The sequence below is a fragment of the Ooceraea biroi genome, chromosome 5 (genome assembly GCF_003672135.1).
Source record: "Ooceraea biroi isolate clonal line C1 chromosome 5, Obir_v5.4, whole genome shotgun sequence".
Taxonomy (NCBI): domain Eukaryota; kingdom Metazoa; phylum Arthropoda; class Insecta; order Hymenoptera; family Formicidae; genus Ooceraea; species Ooceraea biroi.
Genome location: NC_039510.1, coordinates 9,410,381 through 9,437,199, shown reverse-complemented (window position 1 = coordinate 9,437,199; position 26,819 = coordinate 9,410,381). Strand labels below are relative to the sequence as shown.

General features: G+C 36.1%; 1 protein-coding gene across 2 annotated transcripts in view; it reads left to right on the top strand.

Annotated features, from left to right (window-relative positions):
• The first annotated feature begins 317 nt into the window (after positions 1 to 317).
• The window catches only part of LOC105275165 (probable G-protein coupled receptor 158), a 60,428-nt gene continuing 33,926 nt past the window's right edge, over positions 318 to 26,819 (top strand). Inside the window, exons 1-3 of one of the 2 annotated variants that reach the window (XM_026969488.1) lie at positions 318 to 513; positions 2,661 to 5,420; positions 21,696 to 21,879. In XM_026969488.1, coding sequence (XP_026825289.1) covers positions 3,371 to 5,420; positions 21,696 to 21,879 — 2,234 coding nt within the window. In that variant the 5' untranslated portion in view covers positions 318 to 513; positions 2,661 to 3,370. Of the gene's footprint in view, positions 2,485 to 2,660; positions 5,421 to 21,695; positions 21,880 to 26,819 lie in introns of both variants that reach the window. The other variant, XM_011331830.3, reaches the window with a different exon arrangement.

The following is a 26,819-nucleotide window of genomic DNA, read 5'->3' as shown; positions in this document are numbered from 1 at the left end:
TAAGCGGATTTGGAGATACTAATTTCACGGTATCGATCACTTGCTATCGAGACCCGACGTTCATCGACTCTTCAACGTCAGAAGTCTGATTGGATCGAGATACTTTGATACGTTCCGTTAAACACACATCTCACTGGCGACAAGTGCAAAATCGCACGGAGCGTATCAAAGATCAAGATTAAGATCGAAACTAAACGTTGGGAACTGGCGCGAACCGTACTTGGTGCATCGGTAAGAGAGAGGGGTAGATCATGCGCTCTGCATTCACACATTGCTTGGCACGAAGGGTGGTGCGTTTCTCAACCCTCCTCAGTTTCACGCCGCGTGCGAGCGTACACGGATCCCGTCGTGATCACGGACTCGCGAGGAAGAGCTCGTCATTCTTACAGAAAATTGCTGTAAAATGAGCACCGGCAAAGCGAATCTGCACACGCAATTCATCGATCCAACTTGAAATCGAGAATCAGTGAAAGAGCGTGAGAGAAAAGCGCCTCGTCAGAGATTCGCAATAAGGTGGATTGCATGAGGCATTTTAGGGAAACATGCAGTATGCAAGGGATACGATTCGATTTGTGCAACTGAAACGGCTGTATCGATGTACGGTTAATTCGATTATCAATGTCGAACATTCATGAGAAATGAGTGATCACGAGAGCAATTCACGTATAATTATCTGGAAACGATTAATAACGGCGCTTCGTTTGACATGATCGAAAGATTTGGATAGAATTCGAAATGATATTCATGATTAATTGGAATGATTGAAAATGGCGCTTGGCTTTTCAGTTGAGCTTCCGCTCGAGATTTCCGCGCATTCTTTACGTTTGATTAAAAAAACAAATCTACGTGGCCAGATTCAAGATAACAATTACACAAAAGAGAGAGAGAGATTGATCGGAGTATTATCCGAAATAAATGTATATTGAAACGGTTTTTAATCCGCAGAATTGATGCGTCACTGCGAATGGGAATTTTGAAATCGCTTTTGAACGAGCCAGAAAGCTGATTATTAGAAATTTTAGATGAATCCCGGTGAGAAAATTATAAAATTCCCCTCATTCTCATCAAATCATTTATTTGTTTAGTTGGTTGGAGAACAACGTATTGATTTATCGTTTCTGCTTTCTGTTATTTTCTCCGGTTATAAAAATAAAATCGCATTAATTATCTAACATCGTGGAAAAACCGTTTACTTTTCTTCAAATATTTATTTATTTCATCGACCAACACAATGAAATATTCTGACGCATAAAAACATTTTCACGATTATTATTAAAATAATGTGCCGATTTTAATGACGGGATAAAGTTTTATAAAATCTTGAAACGTTTATGAAATATTCGAATTTATTAATCTGCATGTGAACATCAAGCATCATTCCAAAACGGTTATTAGTCTGCATAATTATAGAACAATGTGTCGATATGGATTCAATATTCGCTAACGAGATCTGAACCGTGTGAGATTCTCGACATCAATTTTACACTGATGTAACAACTCATAGTCACGAAATTGTAGCCTTTTGACATCCTCGCAAAAATTGGAGATTGTGTTTAATTAAATGCACACTTAATTTGAATAATTTATTGTTGTGCTTTCATTGTTCATATTTGTTTGTACTTTATAATTTTGCAATTATGATATTGAACATCACTACGGGATATATGAAAGTTTGTAACTAAAATGATGATAATATCATAAAATACGGTAAAATATTTACGATAATTTTGGATTAACTAATAAATCAGTAAATAATGTCAGTAAATAACGAGAAACGCGATCAATAGAAACAATCTGGAGTGTTAATATTGTTGTAAATCATTGAGGGCATAAAATAGTGATAAATACTTCTCGATAAATTTGCTGTGTTGAATTGTTTAAGGAAAAGCTTTCAATGCGGTTGTACATACGAATACCTATATTCTTCGTTGTGATAAATTCGCGCGATAATGTAAGATGATATGAGCGTGTCATAATTCATTGTGACATGTGTGAATTATGAGATTAGGGTTGCAAAAAAAAACAAATTGTAACGTTAACGATATCGTTAATGAAAAATTTGATTAATTGCACTAACATAAATACAGATTGTTATCACATTGTTACTGAAAAGACGAGTTTGCATTGGAGAAAGAATATTTCGTGCCGTTTGAAATCGCGAAAGATAGCGATTGTAATAGCCGCGTAATAAACTGTTGATTGTTCATAATGGAATCAATCGATATATCAAGATAATGCGATCTCGTGTCCCAGGATATAGCTCTATCAATCTCGGGAGGAAAAGTTTTAACATATCAAACCAACTTGATATTCTCAAGAGAGCGATGAATATCTTTCACTCATAGATATTCCTCGTGATATCCATTATTTTTTATCTATTGATGTAATGTCAAGATTGAATTTTTACTTTTCACTCATCGATAAATTTTACAAAAGTCACAAAGTAGTTGTATGCAAATCGGACCCTTGTAGAGAACACGGAGGGTAAGAAAAGGGAGAAAAAGGAAGAGAGAGAGAGAGAGAGAGAGATAGAGAGAGAGAGAGAGAGAGAGAGAGCGAACGAGCGAGAGAAAGAGAGGGAGAGAAAGGGGGAGAGTGGATGAGCGAAAGAGCTTGGTTTAATCTCGAGAGCATTCACATCAAAAACGTATCACTGGCAGATCGTAATCGATTTATCACGGAGGACCTATCGCTGAGAGCAGTAGTTTGCGAGCAAAGTGTATCGCTAATAAAAATGGACACTGAAATAGTGCAAGCGGATGATAAGCTAGTCGCGGAGATGCAGTGAAACTATTAAGCCAGACCTATTAAAGGATACGATTTATCAAGGACTACGCATCTTGAAGAGACCTAACATTAGATGTGAAGGTGAAGGTACTGAATATACAGCAATGGAGTCCAATCCATTAAACGTCGTAAATTAAGAAGAAAGCTTGCGAAGAAGCTAAAGTACTACTCTCGCAGCAATGGCATCTATTCAGAAAATTAGGAAGAATGCAAGAATATCTAAAGTAAAGAATCTTTATCCTCAGCGATCTTACAAAATGCATTACTGATAGTACTCAAAGCTGATGCAACTATTAAACGAAAAAAAGGTGGTAATATTGAAATAATGTTGATCTCAAGAGATGATGTAAGTACATATCGCTAGAAAATGGACGAATGTAGAAAGCTACGCTATGAAGAAACATTGAAAAATTAGATTGAGCTCGTGAAACTGTATAACTGTGTAATAATATATTTAATGCCGAAACATAACATGTTAGTGTAAACGGTTGCCGCGAACCATTGTTCCAAGCAAACGATAAACATACTATACACACAAACATATACACTGTCGAGATGCCGGGATTGAAATTAATCAAGTTAAATGAGACATATCATCACGAACGGATGTAACAAACGGACAATTAGTGAACGGAAAGATGACCGGCTGAAGATGAGTGCGTCAGGCTGTTGGTGCGCGCTTATCCTGCTCACGTTCACGCAAGACTCCCTCGGCAGTTACTACGAGAAGCTCCTCCAGATCGAGAAACCGAAGGAGTATTTGCGGCATCAGCAGAACCACCGTTCGTCGACCTTCGTCGACCGCAAGCTCGTCGACCCGACGGAATTCCGCGCCGCAGAAATCCGCTCGGCGCTTAATAGCTCCACGGAGAGTCACTCGATCGCAGCGGAGGGTCGCCAACCGGAAAATCGTCACGCGGAAATCCGTCCGATAATCGCGCAGAATCGTGCTGTGAATCTCTTCCGGCCATTGACGGAGATCCATTCCGCAGTCGCGCTTCGTCCCGATTTGGAAAATCGCCTACGTACGGGAAATCGCGCCGAGGAAATCCGCTCGATGGGGGGGAATCCCGCGCTCGAGGAAATACGTTCGATGGAAAATTCTCGCGCCGTGGCGATACGCCCCGTGGAAATCGTTTCCACGCCCGGACGTCGCGCCGTGGAAATCGCCTCGGGCGGGAAAGCTCGTGCCACCACGGAAAAGCGGGGCGCGAGAATCCGTTCGACGGAAACGCGCTCGCAGCAGGGAGATCGTCGTCTCGCGGAGGAAATGTCACCGACGGAGATCCGACCGATGGATATTTTCTGGACGGAGATCGAGCAGGCGGAAACGTCGAGCATCGAAAGATCGCAAATCCGGCACGGCAGATCTAGAAGTCATTTCGCACGGCAGAAGATCGAGGATTCCTCTTCGAAGGACGGATTGAAGGATGCGGTAAATAGGATCAAGACTAACGTTCACGAGGCTCAAGAGAATCACTTTAGGACGCGTCAAGCGGAAAAAGTGAACGATCTTCCAAAAGGATCGGTTTCGCTGAAACTATTTCCCGTACGTAATCATTCCTGGCTTCTCGAGCGGAATTTCTCAAAGGATAACTTGGTCAACAGCCAATCTTCCGGTCGAATCGAGGATAATGTTCCAGAAGGATTGGAAAGTTTGGTCAAGCTGTACCAAGTGAGAAAAGGAAGTGTTCTTGAGGAAAGTTCCGCCAGTCCTCTCACACGTAATCTGTCCAGGCTCATCGAACAGAATTCAAAAGAAAAATCTAAGGACAACCTGAGCAGCAGCCGTTCTTCCGATCAAATCAAAGTCGAGACTCAGAAAAACCTCGAGCACGTGTTGAAGGCATATCATTCGGAGAATCACGGCGTGTTGAGATCAAGTCCCGGTTCTCTGAAAGGTTCCCTTAAGGATGATCCTCTGACCAAATTGAGGAAGGCCATGTCTATGAATAAAACAATAATGTCGATAGGTAATACAATCGACACAGGTAATACGACTGAAACAGTTGGCATTGATCCGACCGAGGATGTTAACGAATCCACCCACGACCTCGAAGAGGAAGTTTTGCAGGATGTGGTTCTGGATTACACGAGTTACGAAGAACCGGCGAACGCTTCATCCGATCGGTCGGCTCGCAGGAGACCGCAGGCCGCTCAGGTCGACATAGTAACGCGTTTTCTGCGAATAATCGAAAATCAGCACACTCTGGGCGAGAATTGCACCGCTGGTACCGATCTGAATCTAGGCGAGGGCGTGGTAGACCAATACGCGCAAGAGAGATTCCGGTTGGAGGCAAATTTTGCCGTTAATCGTGCCAACATGCTTACTCGGCTCTGGAAATACGCGCCGGAGGTGATGCTGTCCTCGGAGTATCTGCTGCACGCGAGTGTCCTCTCTATGGTCGAGTTCGACGAGGACATCTTCGCCGCGGGAAATTGCTACGACAAGATGCAGTACCGAGACCATTGGCTCTATTGTCCGTTCGCCCACCGACTACCGAATCAGGATGGCGTTCTCGTGAAAGATCTCGCAGTCCAGTATAAATATTTGAGCAACAGCAGCGAGTGGTTTTACATCGCTAGGAAGAATGCTGAGAGGGTGATTACCAGCTACGAACAATTCAGTCGAGGTAAATTGTTGCTACAATGTTATTACGTTATAATCTATATCTTTTACATAATCGTTATTAATAGCGACAGTTTTGAGAAACTGTGATGAATTGTGACCAGCAAGAGGTATTCAGTATAATCAAGCTTTTTTTCGATATTATTTCTGATATTTCCTTCGACATTATTTCCGCATATTTCTAGATTCATTTAGCGAAACAATCGCTTATCTGTTTGATTTGCGAACCTAGTTAAATATGTAGCTTTTGCTTTACTGGAATACATAAAAACTGTAATGGAATAATCGCGTAGCAAAGTTACGTCACTCTTTGCAAACTTCACGCGCTCTGTGTATCTGACGATATCTGACGATTTACCGATATTTCATAATTTGTAATCTGTAACAGAAATTGAACAAGTCGATAATATAATAAAACGAGCGTTGGATATCCACGAATACCTGCAGGCAAATTACAACAATCATATACGCATGACAGCAACCAATTAGTTTAACAGATAGTAGTAATCAGTATGTAACTATTGTATTAATTATGATCTAATAATCAAATTAAAAATCAAATTAAAAATCAAATTATATCATATACACTTATCTATTAAAGATCTATTGTTGAAACAAGATTAAGAATTTTATTACGTTATAGTAAATATTTTAAAGAAAAAAGCTTTTCTAGCTAATATATCCACTTTTCGTCTTACGTTATTTAAGTGTGACTCGCGAAATATTGCTTCCCTCAGTAAACGGTTTAAGCTTGTTAACCCTTTGCCACGTAACTTTTTTAATCTCACCGACGAGAGACGAGAGTTCTTCTCGCGATGCATGCGAGGAAAGAAATCGCGTAACAAGTACGGCCAGAAACAGAGTGATAAACTGTTTTGCACAATTTAATTACCTTTCACGTATATTTTCGTAAAATTTTGAGAGAACGTTCCCTTTGTTTCGTTGAAATTAAAATTTTGATTCTTCCGGAAGTTTTGAATTTAAAAAAATTTTTATTTATGTAAAAGTTTCAATATTAAATTAAATTTAAGAATCGTGATGTCAGTTTCTTGTGTTTCTTGATATTTTTGTAAATATTTTTGTAAATATTATTTAACATTATTTAATATTATTTTATAATAGAATGTAAATTACGTAAATTACACACATAATAATTAAATATATCAGAAAGATAAATCATTTGTTAATTAACTTCTTAACTTTCTCAATTTCGAAATTTAATTACGAAAATAGGTTAATATGAAAAGTAGAAAGGATATTGAGGATATCATAAAAATATTTTTGTGTGTAAGAACATCGACTCTTCACAGAGAAGGTACAATTACACCTAATGGATGGAGTCGAAATGCATGTGTCGGTAATAGTTTAGCTGCTAATAGAATTTCTCCAAGTAGAAATAGCTTAACAAAGGATCTGGTGAGAGGTTCATTTAACAAAAAAGCATACAGCATTTGTTAGAGAAGTAAAGTGGACCTGTCAGTGGCAAACTCTCTAATCTTACCCTTTCTATCTTTCCATCGTATCTTTCAAGTTTGGATTTGTGTACAAAATTATTGTTTGGAATATTTTTATCTTATTTTGAAAAAGCAATGCAAAGGCTGTTGCAAGAAGTCAAAAGTTGTCAAAAGTATTATTTTTGGTTTTGTCAGGGATGAACACTCGCGTGTTGCGAAATCATCCGTCATTTACGTGCGCTCAGAATTACGGAAGCTTTGTTATGCGTTAGTTTCGCAATATGAATTTAATACCGAACCCTTTGTGCACGGCCCGGCACGTTAAATTAGAAATTCAAATAACGCGATCATTTCGCATTCCGCGAGTGCTATCGAATACTCGGCATCGATCATTTCGTTGGCGGCTTTTCAAACGATGTGTAATAAGACGATAGGTGGTCGAATTTATAATGATCGCCTATCTCGGCCGCGGAATTCCTACGTTTCATATAATTCCTTCAATGAACAATTCCATCGCTAATTATCAAATTTTAAATCCGACTGTTCGAACTGGACTTGTCTAAAAAAACAGGCGGTAATAATTTGTGCAATCATTAAATTTTTGTACACAGCGTTGTCGAGAGTAATATGCGTTGTGCATACATTTGTATGTTAAATTGCTTAAAATGTTTTTACAGGTGCGTATAGTGAAGGAGCACGATCGACCGATGCATGTATCAATTATCAAAAATAACTGGCCTTTTGACCTGAAGTAATGACCGCAGAAACATTAGTTTCCCCATTCTCGGTATTCTGCTAATTATCACGTAAATTAAGCGCGCATTAATTAATGTATAAGTCAATCGCACAATATGCTGTCGGTTATCGAAATGTTTAATATTTGTGTAATTACTGTGCCCATGTCGTTGCTCTGACTGCTTATCGTTTTGCCGTTCAACATGAAAAGAAAATTTAAATTTACGCAAAGAAAAGAAATTGATTATATGAGCGCAAAGAAATGAGAAAATTTGTTATTAACAGCAAATACAAATCTGTTTCTTCTAAATAGTATATCGTACTGCTTTCAGAGTTTTAACAGTTTTTGGATATTGAATGGATCAAAATCGATGAAAACTGATGGATTTTAAAAGCATTCTGTGTAATAACGCTTGAATCGAGCAGAAGCGGAGGCTAAGTCGGATTCTAAATAAAAAAATTCTTTACTTCCGCTTGTTTCAACCCATTGTTCTACTTTCATATCGAGCGAAACAGTTACCTTTTTGTCCAATTATTATGGCTTTTTTGAGGTGAGTTTATTGTAAATTTAAATTTCATACTTCCAATAACTTCCAATAAATCGTTTTAACGGTTTAATCATTTGATTGCTGCAAAAGACACGTACATACAACTTTGCAAGTATAAATACAAATACATGTACACACACACACACACACACACACACACACACAAAATACATATATGTACAAACATATATACCGCGTATGCTACACGGTCAACTAAAATTTCCAGTTTTAATGAAACGCGAAGCGTAGACTAATATACGTAGAGACAAATTTTCTGATAAAGTTTTAGTGATGATATTATAAATTATCTTCTTCTCGGTTTAAAAATTTAAAATTGAAAATCTATAGTATGTGTGTATTTTATATCTTTCGTATCTTTTCATGTCATAATGCTCATGTCTTAAGGCCAAGATGTAGAAAGGCGATCATATACCTTTTAATCATGATTTTTCTATGTAGAATTAAGAATTAATTATGGTACACTATCTTCAGCATCTGATGCGATCTGTGATCTTGATCGCATCTCACACGAGGCGATTGGAAAAGTTGATTTTGTCTGGAAAACACAAAGAAACCGGATTTTAATAGGAAACCGGGGTTTGGGATTACTTCTTCCCGTTTCCGCGCGGGACTTTTGATTGTTCGCCGAAATTGAATGATCACGGAGTAAAGTAAAACGAAATCGAATTATTTCGTCAGCACGATCTGTTCAAGGAGATAAACTCTGTCCCGGAACGCGAAAACAAGACGGCAGCTGCCGATACTGGAACAAACGATGGTCTAGGTCGTTGAGAGTACAACGGGAAAACTGTGTTTGTTTGAGATTGCCAATACTGAGAAAATTATAAAGCCCGTTTTAGATGCAATATATTGCGCTAGATTTGACGCAACTTCTTGAGCAATTTTTTACTGCAAGAATTGCTTGCCGTTAAATTGTATTGTGTTTTATGCTGTACATTTTATTTGACGCAAGATTTGCGCAATATGCACTTGTATACGCAATATGTACAAACTGAAAACATGACATATTAAATGAAGGAACCTATCAGTTATATAGGAATAGCATGCTTATTAATAGCATATATAACAAAACGAATAATACAGAGTAGCGAGGCAATTATCATAACCTTGCACTAATCATAAACAACTAACAAAAGTTTGTTCTTTTTTAAGGTTTTTTCTAGACTAATGCAGACAGCTAAAACGAATGATGTATATATTTCTTGTATTAGTGCAGACAGTGCAGACAGCTAAAAAGAACAAATCTCGAAACGTACAAACCATGGCGCATGCCAGCAGACAAAAAATTGCTCAGGAATAGAGCACGTTTTCAATATCTTACGCAATTTACGAAACACTTGCAATTTGATATCCCTGCAATATTTCTTGCTTTAAAAATTGCGTCGAATCTTACGCAATATATTGCATAGTTTAAACGGGCTTAAGACACAGCAATTATGAAAGCATAAAAAAGTTTACTCTTATGCCTATCGCATTCAGTGGTGAACATTATTATGTAATAACAATATGGTGGTTACGTTAAAAAACATTTTATAAAGCGATCAATGTCAGATATGTGTGATTGATGATTTTTGCACTCTTTTTCACAGTACGTAAAGCTTTTAATAGAATGTCCTTTTATTTTTTACGATTGCCACATTTAGTGTTCTTAGTAGGTTACTGTGGATCTGTTTTGCTTTCCATCGCTGATTCTTTATTCTTGGACGTCCACTTTTGTTGCACATTTAGTCTGAAACCATGGCTGCGTTCGAGGAGCACGCTATTAGCGCTATCAGCGTCAGGCTATCTTTATTACTCATTCAATATGGAACAAAGATAGATTGATGTTACAGCGCGAAAATACGCTGCGCGAACGCAGCTCATCTGATACTGGGTGTTACTTTTAGACATGACTGAATCGAATGATTTATGCACTCGATGTCCCAAAATATATAATAAATAAAGTAAACACTCGAGCTTAAAATATTGGAATTTAAGACGAAGCAATAAATAAGAGAAAAATTTTTAAGATTTTGTCTATTATCATAACAGTAATTTGTAATTACTTTAATATATTTCAAATCTATAATATCTTCCCTTTTTATATTAACATAAGTATAAAAAGCTTTTTGATATGTTAGACCTTGAACTTTTTAAATCAGTGATCTTTTTAATTAAAATTGTTGAATCTTGTGGATGAATCCTTAGATCTAACTTGAGTTTTCAACTTGTCGAAAGTTTCTCTGGTTGGGTTGGTCGTAAATAATCGCTGTTCTGTTTTATTTGATCCCAAGTGCCTGCGATTAAAGGATGACTTGGCACAATCTGTATAATAATAAATGGCAGAATCGCTAGGAAACATTAAAAACTAACTAAGCCAAAATTACATATTAAATTTAAGCTTCAGATTAAGATCAGTGGTGGCGTGTGCGTGGACATGAAATCGTGTACGTTTCGAAAAATTTATTAGTCATTATAATTATAATTTTAATTCAGGCATACTAGTTGAATCAAACTCGTGTGATAGTCTTGTATAAAACACTCTGCCTGTATTTACTTATTTATAAATACTCTGCACCTAACATATCGACTGAAAAATATACACTTGCGAGTTGCACAGTAAAATTATTCGTATTTGTTTTTTGATACTAAAACACATGCTATACTTGTTTACAGTAATAACAATGATGCTAGAAGAGTAACATCGAGCAATGCGAAATTAATATCATGTTCCGTGGAGTTTTAAGCATTTATTTATCGTTGCATCCTATATGTTTTAAACTCGTCAGGAATATACGAAAGTAAGGGGATATGGAGTTATTGCGAGAAAGACGAGAGTAAAACCGACGATTCTCACTCAAGGTATATTGTCGTGTAATAACTGCAGTCGATCATCGATCTCTCGGCTTCCTTCCGCCTGTAAAACCGCGCGTGAAGGGAGGCCAGTGAGTTCGCTCGTAATTCCGTGACGATATAAAACGATCTCGGGGATATAAAACGTTCCTGATGCATTGCGCCACCATTAAAACGGTAATTTCAGAGCGAATCGATGTCGGCGCAAATGTAACTCGTCGTGATTTCGCTTCACGTACTTAGGATGTCAATCGCAGAGCTTACTTATTCCATTTTTCTTTAGGTTGAAATTTTAACGCTTTCAACTTTGATTTTTCGTGCTACATTAAGCTTGAAAGGCTTGAAAGGTTTGAAAGGTTTAAATCACCAACACCAACCAGCGAAATTAAACGGGTGCACAATTGAAGGAACACGTGAATCAATGATGGAATGTGAGAGACGTTTCCTAAAAACTTGTTTCATCAAAACCAATTCTGTTTTTAATGTATGCAGCTTCGATGAATCTATACTGGATTTTAGAAATAAATGAAAGTTGTGACGAATGATGGTCTTAGGTAGAGCAATTATTCTTACGTAGCACGCTTTTACCTGGATTTCGTTAATTACGATACTATGTCCCTTGAGAACCGAGCATTATGACAGACCCAAGACACTTAACGATTTCATATGGCTATATTTGGTACCTGATATGTAATAATTAAAGAGCATAATTCTGACTGACTCGGTCCATTAGGCCGAACGAGCTCTCGTGTAGATTGAAATGTTTAAATTTCGTGAAATATAGGGGTAATATCTATTAAGGGATTTTAGTGATATTACGCAATCCTACGTTGCTGAAACATTCGTCTGCCCTAGTTGATTCAGAAGACGTCTCGCGAGATGTATCCATTAAAACCTTCCGAGAACATTGGGAGTCCTTCTCTCTGTATTTTCCTTTTTGCTGATGTAATATCAACATTATCATAGTGTATTATGCGATGTGATAATGATCTTTCTCAACTGTGGTTTTAACATTCTAGGCTTGATCGCGCTCAATTTCTGAATGTATACGTGATTGTATTTCTCGGGTCCCACAGAGGAATGTAATACATCTCCTTCAGCTATTTGCCCTTTCAAATATTAGACGTGGGAGACAAATACCGGTTCCACAAGCCCGATAATTGGTAGAGCGTCGATATATTTATTGACAATGTGTATATATATTGATTTTGTCTCAGACGTATGTACATATATTCTCAACAAGACCGCTCGACATTTCGCTTATAATCAATGACTTGCCTACACGGAATGCATTCAAGGACAATCAAACTCTTTCAATTATGTATTTGACGGAACTTGCTCGCGCAACTTACTTGCAGAGCGGCCGAGATCCGACACGTAAATGAAATCGGCGAAAGTTTATAATGAAATAAAGAAAATAGGAAAATAGAGAGAGAGAAAGTGAGGAGAGAATAAGAGAGAAGAAAGGGAGGCATATGGAATATTTATTTCAAAACGCGATATTAAATATGTTATCAAAAATTCTACGTAAAATCCATAATATTACATATGAAGTTTATAAAAATATCATTTATTCTATTTTATGATGTACTTTCATCACTAAAATAGCTTATGGTGATATCATGAATAATACAATAGATATCATGAAATACAATTTATAGTATTTCATGATACTCTATGTCAAATTGCGTGGTATGACATGATGTAAAAAATAAGTATATAAGAATTATTTTCATATTGTGTAATATATATCATAATAATTTTTTTAGAGAGAATGCATGCAAATATTACATGTTACATTCCGTAAGAGATAAATTTCAAAGCTGCAAAAATATAAACTTTATCCTTAAAGTTTTGTATTTAAAATAAATTTAACTTTAGCAAAACGGTTATTTTGTAACTTAGCTTCAGTTTGAGAATTATATTGTAATTTCGACAAACAGGATTCGTCCAAAACTTTAGACACAGCCATCCGGAAAGTTTTTCTATCTTTCTATCGTTTCCTCTCAAATGCACTCCGGACACTATATCTAATAAAAAAAAGTCCAGAAGCAATCTTCAACTTCTAATAACTCTTGAAATATCTTTGTTCACTTAATCTTTTTTTAATTTTCGATGTTATTGCTACGTTGTCTTCAGTTGACATTAATATTTATCTGTATCTTTTGAAAATGATTATCAGGAGAATATAGTAAATATATAGTATATATATAAAATACATAGTAGTATATATAGTTAATAATCATTTTATAAATTATTTCGCTTTTTCTTATGATTCTTGATGCATTGTGTATTATCAGGCAGATGAATATCGATCTGACGAGGTGATGTCTAATGAAACTACTGCTGGGGAATCACAACATCTGATGAAAAGCTGTTTTTCTTCTCTGGCTAATACGGAACAATTGGAATTATAAGAAAACACCGGTACTGTTTGCCTGTTCACTTCGGTATTTTATTTGGTTTCGCAGTAAGTCCAACTGAGCGATAAAACCGTTCCTGTGAGGTTCGATTGCTTGGTTTTCATTCGGTGTCGCAAAAATCAAAATGGGATTTGATCCGCGAGTTTTCAAAAACTTGCAAATTGGATCCTACTTTGATTTTCGGAAATACCAAAGTTTGCTGCACAGGACAAAGGCTCCTAGCAAACGTCTCGTTTGCGGGAACAATGTGGGAGCATAAAGGGAGACTCGAAACTCAATATTGTGCTTGCGCGCAGGCACGCGATGTCTCGAATGGGCTCCATCAGAAAATTTCAAGCACTTTCTGCGAAGAAGCCTCGAGTTGTCCAAAGCCAATGTAAGCGTGGAAAATCGACGAAGAATCGATTTCACAAGCGAGATGAAAGAGCATACTTGACTTGTCTACTCTGTCTATCAGTTTTAATTTATTGGAATGTTGCCGAAGCATCTCTATATGCATATTGTCCCTATATATATATATATGTGCTACATATATTTGACACATATAATATATAACATAGAATTTTGAAGCATTTATATATTAATAACTAGTTATGTATTTTTCCAAGAAGAACTAGTCAATATTTGTTAGAAGATAAACGTGTAAAATTTACAATACAGAGCAGTACAATAAGAACTGGAACGGTTAGCTTTACACTCTTAATTTCTTCATTAAAATAATTTCTGACGTTGCGTCAGAGATTGCCTCTGAGATATGGAAGTGTAGCGACGATAAGCTTAAATCCGGTGGTAACTATAATTTTCAGGCCTTTGTCCTTTTTCAAGCGTGCACTTCATATGCATGTCTCGCCTTCTTTCTCACTCTTCCTTTCGTCCCCAGGAAAATTGCCCGACAAGTTCGACCATCTTTCCTCGCTGTTACCGTCTGGTCGCGGTTATTGGCTGCTATATTCGCGGAGGCGACATAAATTATTACTGCGTTCGGGTAGGCGCAGAGCTTGCTTTTCCACTTTTACAACGAGTGTCAGCAGCTTCGACCGCTTTCACTCACATAAGACAGTATCGAGGGAAAGGTCAACCTCCGAACCATCTAGGTCAAGCTAAATCCTTGAACAAGATTTAACATTAATTGTTTCTATTCCGGTGGGTTCTCTTTTTCGTTCATTATGTGTCAATGCCAATCATCTGATTCTTTCTAGGTATTTAGTAGTACATGTGTATTGATATCCCTGTCTTTCTATTTGTATCATTTATATTAATATAGTGTGTCCGTTGCATACTTTAAAGAACGTCTTTAATCCGTCTTGGTAAATGGTAACGCGTGCTACATCTTACTAAGAAAAATTAGCTTTAGCTTTGGCGAATTAACATGATCCACACTGAAAATTGATGCTGAGAAGCTGGAATACTCCGCATAGATCTTAACTTGTAGTAAAATCGGTCAACTGGTCCACAAGTTCTCAGACGTGGCCGGAGCTTTCCAAGTCAGCCGAGTTTCTGAGTTACTGTATTATTCCGTCATTTTCACAAGAAGTAATTACGCTACAGATGTCTACGCTAGAGAGCCCGTTTTCCTACTACAACCCTGGTATATCGTAGGGAAACTTTTCTACGGTGATGTCCAGATTGCAAATAATTTTTTATCTTTTTACAACAATGTGTTGCAACAAACAAACAGCTCTGGCAGTAAAAACGCATTTCATCGTTTACAGCTTAACGCTTCTCGTTTCTAGTTGTTACCTTTGTTGTTTCGTAATAAAAATACTCGAATCGAGAACTACTTAAATTAAATCCAGCTCTCCGAGTGTATACATCGCGATACAGTTACTCTTTCTTGTGCTTGATGTGACCATATACGAACAAACGAAAAGTCTGGGAAGTAATTTTAAGCAAATTAAATAAACTGTCTCATTACCGTACTTAATGCTAAAGATAGAAATGTAGTTTAATTGTTTTTAGACATGAATAAAGAAAAGAGAGAGAATTTAGAAGACTGGACCACCGAAAGGAAATATATTTTTGTGCAGCTATTTTTTGGTTAAAAATGATTTGAAGTATCATCATTGGCTTCACAAAACCGCAGGAAAAGCATTTTTTGGAAAAAGGCAACGTTGTCGTTAAAAATTGGATCGTAGATTACTGTAGTTTGCCGTCGGTTTCCCCTGTGACGTTATTGATATACCAGATAAAAATCTGCACAATGCTGAAACCCTGTAAGCTATCGATCGACGTGTGCACTGACTTTTACAGAAGAAACGCGTTATAAACCATTGTGATTCGTTCATAGATTTAACTTTTCTGTTTACAGCTGTTTCCGTACCATTTGTGCATTTTCATGATAAAAGTTAACAAATAGAATGTAAACGTCAACAGTTTAACTTTTAAAACGCCATTAAATTCAGCGCAATCGCAATGTATTAAAAACTGAAACTACGTTCAATTAAGCGATTCAACATTTAAATGTTATTTGGACCTTTTCTCTTATGAGAATGTCATTACATTGAAAAAGGTACTTCTCTTTCTTTATGTGATACACGATAATATTTGCAATTCTGACACGTGACGGGAAAAATGTTAATACTTTATATGACGATACTTAAAATCTCATAAAAAGTTTAACAACATTCATCCGGTATAAAAGCTTTTTCCAAATTAATTGGAAAATCCTGTTCCTTTTAATTGATACTCGCGAAACGCAATTTCAATTCAGCAGAAAGCGATGAAAATCCGATTTATTCCTCTTCTGTAGTTTTCGGCCTGCCTCGGCGCGCAAGCACCTCTCCAAAAGTAATAAAACTTTTTTTTGCAGAGCTAACGACTATCAAGGCGTTGTATTTCATTGTTATAGCGTAATGCATCATCAAGAAAGTTCTCCGGGAATATTGTCATGCCACTAAAGAGTCTTAGATCTTTAGATATCGATGTCGTGCGGAAAGGAGCGGAAATGTCACGGCGATGCGCACGTTCCTTCAAAATGACGGACAATGCTGAGCTCAGCGTTCTGTCGCAAAATCAATCGATGTGTCACGAACTGTGTGGGACGCGTTACCTTGCGGTAAGATCTCTTCCATTGCTGTACCAATGTCGTAGCGATATTGTCATTGTGGCATAGGGCTACATAATGTTATCTCGCTACTTGCAATGTAAAGGGCTCGATCTATCTTGCTAGAAATCTCACACGCAGTTCCCCATTTCTTCATGCAAAACACCGTATTGCGCGCTACGTTACTCATTTCCTCACAACAGATATGTCTAGAAAATTGACACTTTTTGAATTTGAAAATAACATTTTCTGTTTTTTGACACAGGTTCTGCAAGTTTGTTCGTTGATGAAGCGATATCTTCTTTCATGTTCCTCTTTGGTCTTATCACACATGTTGTATGCACTTTTCATGGACGAAAGATAATACTATTTGTTCGTCATTTCTCTTGACATTCAACAAAATGGTATCGCCGCGTTCTTTTTGTAACATTGATCTTTATGTGAAACAGATAAGCCACATTTAACGTCTTTCTAGCCACAATAACGTGAAACGCGCCGTAAACTCCACAATCTGTTAGCTCTATTGTATTCCTCCTCACATAAAACAAGCCTTTGTGTATTGCATTCCTTTTAAAGATTGAAGTTTTGGAAATGTCTACTAAATTATGATGAATGCGTTAGGGGACACATTTAGGTAAACGAATTCAGATACACTTGAGTGTGAAACCCTCGGTGAATAATTCATACGCACGTTCTCCCGACATTTTACTCAACTACTGCTTAAAAACTTCATCGGAATTTCCGTTAAAAATTTTATTAGAGTTAGAAACGCTCTGCTGTGCTCCTACCCCTCGTAAACTGCCCGTGAAAACTCCCTCAGCGCGCATAAGAATTCTCGGCAGGTTTCTCTGGCGATCTCTGGCGAACAGATGCCCATCGCATGCATATGTGCAGGACCGCGCGGTTTCATCGTGGATTTCCTTGACGTGTTTTGGAGTTTGTGACGCGGATAAAAGCCCGCGAAAAGCGTTCGATAACATAACAAACAATGGACGAAGCTTGTTCGACGAGTAACATTGGACGATGAGAAACGAGAGTTCGAGAGTTTCAAAGGCCTGTTCTACAGCACGTCTCTTTATACTTTAGAGAGGACAGGATTTTCCCGTTTAATCGCTACCGATTAGAGCAAATCTCCGAAAGTGTGCTAAACGTGATTGTTACTTTGCCGAAGTGTAATGAGTGTTGGTAGTCAGCAGCTGGCCATGAAAGACGGAGCATGTACAGTTTGTGCACACGTAATGTTGCTTGTTATATTTTGTCAGTATACATTTGCATTTAATATTCCACATTCTCCACGTCGAAATCCATATTTTGCAAATGTGGCACGAGCATATACAGTTCTCGTTTTACACTCTTTTGATGTCTCATTCACAAACATTACGCGTGGGACATGTGAAACAAATAAGCAATTTGGGTAAAAATATAATGAAAACATAATAACGGTGTCCTTTTTTCACGTCCCATAACAAGCATTTATCGAACATTAACAATCTGCTTGTGAAATATGTTATTAATTAAATGTTGAAAACAATGTATTATTGCTCAACACATGCAAGTCTTGGTAATAACGAAAATTAAAATCCCGAGCAGGATAAACGATAGCGGAGCATGTATCAAAACGTACTTTGCAACTTTGAACAGATTTTCATGAAGGAGATATTGAAAGAAAATATATGATTTAACGTTTCACATATTCTACATAGTTTACTAACTGGTAAAGAAGTACGAAAAAGGATTGGAAATGTAATAAAGAGGTACGAAAGAAATAAGTAAGTAATTCGAGTAGTGAGCAACGTACACCGTAAGAGACTTTTATTTATTTAATTTCTCTGGTTGCTTCTTTGGATGTCTTGCTTCTCCTCAGCTTCAGCGTCTTTGCTTGTCTTTGCCAACTTTAATGGTACCAGAGTTGACCTGAAATCAGATTGGGGATTTTTCTGTGTTGGTAAATCTTTTGGTGTCTTCACTTTCCGTCCTTCGGCTACGTTCAATCTCCTTTGAATTTTTCCAATGATCTAAGTAAAGTAAGGATCTAAGTTTTTAATAAGGTATTTAGAGAAAGTCTTTTTTGATGTCTTTTTAATGTAAAATCTTTTCGACATTATTCGACATTATACGTGATGTAGGCGTAATTAGATTGTTACGAGACAATCGAAAGAAAAATTTCGGGGTATCTAGAATCTTTGGTTATCATTATCATAATGATAGATTAATAAACATACAGACTTTTTAAGCAGAGGGGATCTACATTAAAGGAGAAATTATTGTTGCATAAATCAGACCGGGGTTTTGAGCTTGCAGCCAGGGAAACTTGTAGGCGAGAGTAAGAAATGAGAAGTAAAGGGCGAGAAATGGCAGAAGAAAAAGAAAGCACGCATTACGATTTGGCGCCGTGCCGTATCAGACGCTTCCCTGATTCTTTACTGACGTTGAGAATAAATGGCGTTTCGGTTGAGGTCACCTTAATTAAGGGTGCACATTAATTGTTCTCATGCAATTGATATAAAAGGTAATCTTTCATTTTAGCAATATTTTATTAAGAGTCGAACAGATTTTTCTCAGTAATTTTCTATTCAATATTCTACACACCTCCACAGCCGAATGATCTTTTACATTTTGTATTATTATTTTGTATTTTTTTCTTTTATTTTGCCTCCAGGTACCAAGAAATAAATGTAAATCCATTTGCCTTTTCCGCAATCTCACGAATAGTAAAGTGAAGATCTGACTCGGCACACACTTTTCAACTGCTTGTCATCGAGAATAATTCCCAGGTTATCACAATATGTGTGTGTTTTTTTCTAAATTTATATTACTGACTAAAACTTTTAAAATCAACGTCGAGTATTTCATTCATTTTTTCAGTGTTTTTTTCGAATGGCTTGTTAATGTTTAACAACGTAGGTGAAAGAAATGTGCTTTTACATTTTATGTTTCTGCCTGGTACTTGGTACTCTGCATGGATCTTTGTCTTGCTGTAGTTTCACAATATTTTAGCTGTCACACGTCAGTTATGTTTCTTTATTTCGTTTTGGTCGTTGAGCATATATAGGTGTGATAAAATGCGAGGTGTTATAAAATTTCTCTGTTCCTTTCTCTAAATACGAATGGTCGGATTATGTAAAGTATAAAGTATAAATTGTATTAAAATAAAGGAAATTCTTTTATATGCAAGTATGTATATAAACTAGGTAAACTAGATAAATTATGTAAGTAAAGCATGTAAATTAGATAATTTAGATAATTATATGATTAGATTACGCAAAATTAGGTACAGTATGATATGTTACACTATAGTAAAATGTTATAAAATGATGTAGATATTTATAATTATATGTGTGTAATATATTTATATGTGTATAAAGATAGATATTATGAGTTTGGTGTGTATTATGCGGTTAGATATTATAAGTATTTCAGTATTATGTAACATAGAACACATAGAGCTCATATACAGGTGGTATAGGTGATAGGTAGATTGTGATACTATGAAATATAGATATGTGGGTAATAGGTGGTCGGATTTTTATCTGTATGAATGAGAACAGGCAGGATAGATATGAATGTGGATGGATATGTGATGGTAAGGACAAAGTAAATGTAAGTCAAGTCCCTTTCTTGGCGAAAGCTGAAAATAAATTCGATTGATTGATTGATATATTCTTTTAAATGCAGAATGTATTATCTAGTACAGTCACAATTATTATAATTAATAATTAATGATTAGAATAACAGATTATATCAATTTATAATTTTATCTTGATTAGAAGAACTAAACATGAAAAAGATATATAAAATACAAATATAATAATTAAAAATGGCAGCTGCGCGCTTTAGTATTGATTTAAATATGCGCGAGTCACTTGAACAAACATCTCTGTTTTTATTAATTCACGGCCGGTTTTTACTCTGCAGTCATACATTGCCATTTAATAAATATTTACGCAACTGCATAATTTCTTTTACAATGGCAGCAGGCAAGAAAAAGTCCCGTTACTTTTATTGTAATTCGAGATGCTCCACAGCACGTTTGGGAATTCACGCGAGATGCTGCTGTCTCGAAAAGACAAGTTATTTATGACCCAAAGTGGAACTAAAAAGTCAAATAAAATATATCACATCGGTATAACGTGCGTTATGTTATACGAGCCACGCTGCGAACGACATCGATTATCCATACAAGGGGAAATTGAACAAATAATGTTCTCCGTACTCAGACGGATCATGCCCTATAAAGCTCAGCAATTTCTTTCACACAGGGAAACCATGTCGTCATGGTCGATCACATGGAAGGACAAGGCGAAGTAGCAAGTCGAGGGAAACGCAGATACGAGGAAATTCGTTCTCTTTATCTGCCTGGGAGCGGGAGACGATTCTCTTCCCGGCACCTTATTTCGCACCGCTCGTATATTTATACAGATCCCTAATACTCTCTACAGCATAATGCTGCACGCGCACATACTGCAGCCGGATGAAGTTACGTGTTCCCCGGGTCTCGACTATTATTGTTAGATCCTTGAATTACCTGAAACTACAAGTAGCTGTAGTTTCTACTCGGAATCTTACACCATGGATTTCTGGAAACTTATGCGCCTGGATTCTCGATTTTCGAGGCCCTCCCGAGGAGATTAATATCAGGAAACATAATACACCAAAGAGCGAAGGCATAGTTGGCGCAGAAGACTAAGAAGATACAGAGATTTAATTCCGAGTTAATTAGGTTGCTTATTATTATTGCAAAATGAGAACTTTATTAAGGATATTGAAACAATTGTACATGATAACATTATCAAGTCTTAAAGAGAGGAATTTATGTTTTCCAGGATTAAAATGGTTATATCGAATACATCCGTACATATTGTTTAATTTTTAAATAATTCTGTAATTTAAATGCAATAATAATTATTAAATTGATATTTACACGTTAATTATGAACATGACATAATATATGATACTATGGAATATATTTTTAATTGAAATAATACCGATAACCTTTTCTCATAATGCGATTAATTTTTATCAATTTTTCCAGTGCTAATAAGTATTTATTAATTTACATGTTAATAAGTATTAGTGTCAAAAATTAATGTGCGACAACACGTTAAATTAAATTAACAGTGAATTAATTAAACGAACTAATGAAATTGTGATTAGAGTCTTTAATTAAATTTCGTGCGGAAATGAGCCTGCCTGCATAATGATTCCACTGTCATTCTGTTTCAGGATTTCACACCTATACATTCAACGACAGCGGGCACACGGAAAGGGATGAGGACGAAATCTTGACAGTGAAATACGAGGATGGCAGGTGGTCGAAACCGTATTACGACTGCGGGGGCGGCAATATCTGGATGCTGACCTATACGGTGCCCTTTTTTGGATACGTCAACGACACCTACTTCTTCAAGTGAGTACAGATTCGTTTTCGTCAGCGAGTGCGCGGCCCACTTTATTCTCTTGCCGATAAATCGGAAATATTAACCTGAGTATCTTTACACATACAGCTATTATAAAATTGCATAAATAATATTGCATTTGCCCGTATTTTATTGTTTACTAGCTATCACGCGCCTCGTGCCTCGATGTAACAAATAATTCCAAATTGTAATCAGAAAGTGTTGTTAGCGATTCCATTCACGTGTTGAAGCGTAATGGAAAATTCTCCGATGTGTAATCTTCCGTATGTGATGCTCGAATGGATGATAATATGAATCCGGATAATGTAAATAGGGATACTATGTCAGATGTGATAAATAATTTCAGATTTCATCACTCGTGTCATTTTATTATTAAAATGGCAGAGAAAAATCCGTTAATTTTTAATATTCTTGTACAGTAAGATTAGGTACAGATCTTTTTTTGTGAAATCTGGGAGAAGATTGTGTAATGTAAAATACGTGATCTCATATAAATATTCAAGTTACTACCGGCGCAGATTAAAAATCAAGCGAAATCTGCTCGGCTCGGAAAATCATATTATTTCCGTTTTGGGATTGCATTTAAATCGTGAAATCGTTGAATGCGGAAAGTCCTGAACAAGACTGCGATATAACAGTAGCTTGTAGATCAAGAATTGTAAATTATACCACAGATTTTAATATCTTGAGAGAGAGAGAAGAATGTTGGAAAATTCTAATCTATTTTTATAAAACAGTAATATATTGCACAAAGAACGTAATACCAATTTTTTTAATAAGTAATTTGCTCTGAACTGAAGAATCAATAAGCTGCAGAATTGATTTAAAGATCGAATACCTCTTTCTCGAAGCACTGAAATTACATCGTGTAATGAAGAAAGTAATTAATCGTGACAACGGTAATTAACGCTGCTTTATTAACTTAGTTGCATAAGAATTCAATTTTCATAAAAATTACTTTTTCCCATTTTTCTTAAAGTTATTGTAATTAAAAATTAATTATAAAAATATTATAATTTCATTCAGTGGTTATTACTTTTCGATAGTCAAGGGACAGTTTTGTGGTACGAGTATCAATCTGATCTTAATTACGATGTTAATCAACAAATTGGCATCACTTGTGTAATAAGGCAACGTCGCAATATAAAAGGGGTAAAATAATATTAGAGATCTCATAACGCGTTCATTGAATTTTTACAATGAGGCCGTGTTAATTTAAGAGTAATATTCAGTTACGTTTTCCTTGATGTTCCACTTTCCCGCAAACATTATAAAGATGTCATTTTCCAAGCGCGCTTTATAATGACGACGTCCTTTTCCTTAATGAATCTAAAAAGGAAGAAAAGATGAGTACGATAAATGAAGAAAATCTGGCGATATCCGATATTTTAGACGTAATAAGTTCTCATGGGATTGCACGATACATGCAGGTTGCCCTAAACAAACTAGACATCAACAAACTTGACAGTTTCGATCAAAGGCTGCTTAAGCAAGCTTAGAATCGATATTCGCAAGAAGTAATTATGTAATATTATTTAATAATTATTATTAGCTTAATAATAATTATTACTAGGTATTACTAAATTATTATGTTAGAGGAACATTCATGCAAATATTTTAGAGAAGAACGGCACTTTTCTCAACTGACTTTTAAGTTGACTTTATAGTGGTCTAAATAACGTAAATTAATTTAATGAAATCTCCGTTTTGAATGTAAATTCTGTATTAAATATTTTATAATTATGGTTTAGCCATGAAGAAGGAAGAAAAATGCAGTGTATATCCTCTATTCGAAACATATTATGTATTTATAGAAGATAATCTTCTGCAGTGTATACAGATTATTATAAATGGAAAATACAACTTTAACAAAATACTTTAGACTGATCAAGTTCTATTTATAATTTATTCATAAGTTTGGAAAATGTTCTTCGAAATCTGTTTCTATATTATTATATTATATTTATTATTCCAGCAAATTAAGTAGCGCATTGTACTTGTAGTTGATAAAGAAGTACGGAAGCTTACATTTTTCCTTCTAGGAAAGTCCGCTTTCCAAAGGATTGCATTTTATACTCTCTCTCTCCGTCCAATATTGCGAAATTCTTCATTTTCAAATGTAAAATTAAATTCTGACAACATAGTATGATATCAAATTCATAATTACCCATACTTCAAATATTTTTACGTAATATTAACGAAATAAATATTAGCTTGTGTAAAAAATGATTTTAATATTTAATATTATTATCCACATTTTGCGTAACATTAATAAACGCTCATTTACTTCTACGCAAGTGTTTATAATATACATGTAAATCTAATGCGCGTACATACATTACTGTAACTTTGTAATTAACTTATTAATTAATTACTATTCATTCATTGTTTTTATTTTGAAAGAACATTTTCCAAGCTTTGTATAAATAAAATATGAATAGGACATAAAAATATTCTGTTAAGATTGTCTTTTATAAATAGTACTTAAAAATAATAATTCGTTAGTATATTAGAAAGCCAATTTAATTAGCGTGATGAGTGCGAGCAAAGGATTAATATGAGCGCACAAAGATGCATATTCAGAGGTCGTGGTCGCTCACTGGTTACCGGTCATTTGCTAGTACGCTTGACGAAAGAGTTATGACATCTCCTGACAACAAAGTGTCCGTGGAGAATCCGCAATCGTGTTCTCCTTTGAAAATTGGCGAAACTGAACACAGAGCCAAGAACGCAGAAAACACAAAAGCAACTACCCGCCATGCAACCCTACTCTCGCATTATGCCGTGCTAATGATAACTCGTTCGTCGTGCTCTCGCTCACCCTCGCGAATCTACAACAGGGGCAACAAGTGAGTGGGTGGAACGGACGGTGGAAAGTTAGACTAAAGTTGCCAACTCGCCTGGACGCAACCTTGTCGATATTAGTAACGAAGTTGCTCGCCAACAAACTGTCGTAACTAGCGGGAGTTTTCTAAAGATCTGCCGTCTACGAGGCGCGTGGAATCGCCACTGTTCTCGTTCGTGCATTCGTTTGAAATCGTTACATTATAGTTGCTCGAACTGTGGAAACTCCTCGCGCGTGAATATGAAAATAGTTGGAGTTCTCGGAACAAAAATTGAGCGACTTCATTCTTCCTTGAGCACAAGTTTCTTAATAGTGGCACGTTTCCGAAGGGATTGCGGAATATGTTCTCAAGAAAGTGAAGTTTGCTTCAGGTATCCTCCATCAATTTTAAAACAGGAAAATGAAGAATGACAGCGAGGAAATGTAGGAGAGGCTTAAGTGTCAAGGCTTATCGAAAAAGAAAAGAGAAAATTTTCTTTCGGATCTTTATATTATTTAGACAGAGAAAGAGAAAGAGTGAAGTATTGTTATTAATCTTGTTATTTCAAGTTGTGTGTGACCCCTCAACCCGTTCAGTATTATTCAGTAATAGCGTATTTGACACATATAGGACTATCTATTATCAAGAACATGATTCTTTTTAATAAAAATGTTTCAGTATAATATAAATAGTTTAAGTTGTGAATGACTAAAAAGGCAAGTTTTTAATTAAATTTTCTTTCACAGATTTCTAATTTAGAGCATATACATTCATAAATAAATAAAACGCATATAAATGTAAAAATTTAATGTTTCGCAATATCAAAGGTTGTAGAAAAATGTAATGTCGAATGCACAGTTATGCCACAGAAGAATTAATTTTTAATGCTTTTTTTAGTAAAATGTTTGCTTCCTCTTTAAATATGCCCTGTACATTAAATACGCAGATTACCAAACACTATGTGTAAAAGGACAACAAACGTTTACATGAACGTTTGAATTGTTAATTACCTGTACATCCCCACGTTAAACGATTTCACGACATCTTCCACGATGATCTTGTTTCTGACCCTCCGGACAAAGTATAAAAGAAACAATGTTTCTATTCGGAACGACTATGATACTTTGTGGAGCCACAGGTATGAAAGGTTCTGTTGTATTTATATCGGTTTCATTTATATCTGTTGTATCTGTCATATCTGTTTCTTCTTGGCCAAATCCAGATGGAATTAAAGTGGCCACCAATATCGCGATTATCAGCAGAATATTGAGGAATTTCATTTTCATTTGCGGCGTTTGCAAAACGCTCTATTTATCAAATAACAAAGAGATTGGAAAATCCAAGTTCTCTCTCACCTACAGTTTCTTTCTGTTTCTGAACTGTCTTTTCTTCTAATTATTTCAAATCTTCCTGTATCTTTTTACATGCAGATGTACGAACTCCAGAAGAATTATTTGGATTGTAATCTTCTTCCTAATTTCCGCAATTTATTTTTATATTCCGCAAATTTGAAATTTCTGGGATTTTTCAGTGACTCACTTTTGATTGTTTAGTTCCAACGAGCAAGCAGACTCACAACAGACTCGACAGTTTGTCTGTTGAGCATCTGCCATTTATATTCTCACAGTTACATATAAAAGTAACGAGCGAAACTGGTTATTAATGAAATTCTTCGCCATCACATTGAAAGGAGCGAGGAATAAATACATGATGAAGAGATGACTGTGATAAGAGATTTAACTAGATACATGTAGCGATTATATTAGCAGAACCTTGATTTTACAAGATAGTTGAAATATAGGATTACTCATGGGGGATAATTGTAATTGTATTAAATTGTAGCTTGAAATGACTTGTACGTGTAGTGAAAAGATGAAGATAAAATGTAGGCACGTAAGAATACAGTCAACTCATATCGATCCCGTGCACTTGCCACAAGATACGAGTGTTCGACTGTTATCTCACGCTTTCGATAATTACCTTGCGTATTTTTGTGTGATTAAGCAATCGGCCGGCAGTTTCCGTGATGATCTTTTCGTTGGCCTTGCGGACAGGAAGTAACTCTATCCGGAAGAACTATGAAAGCGCTTAGAGGCGGAGGTTCG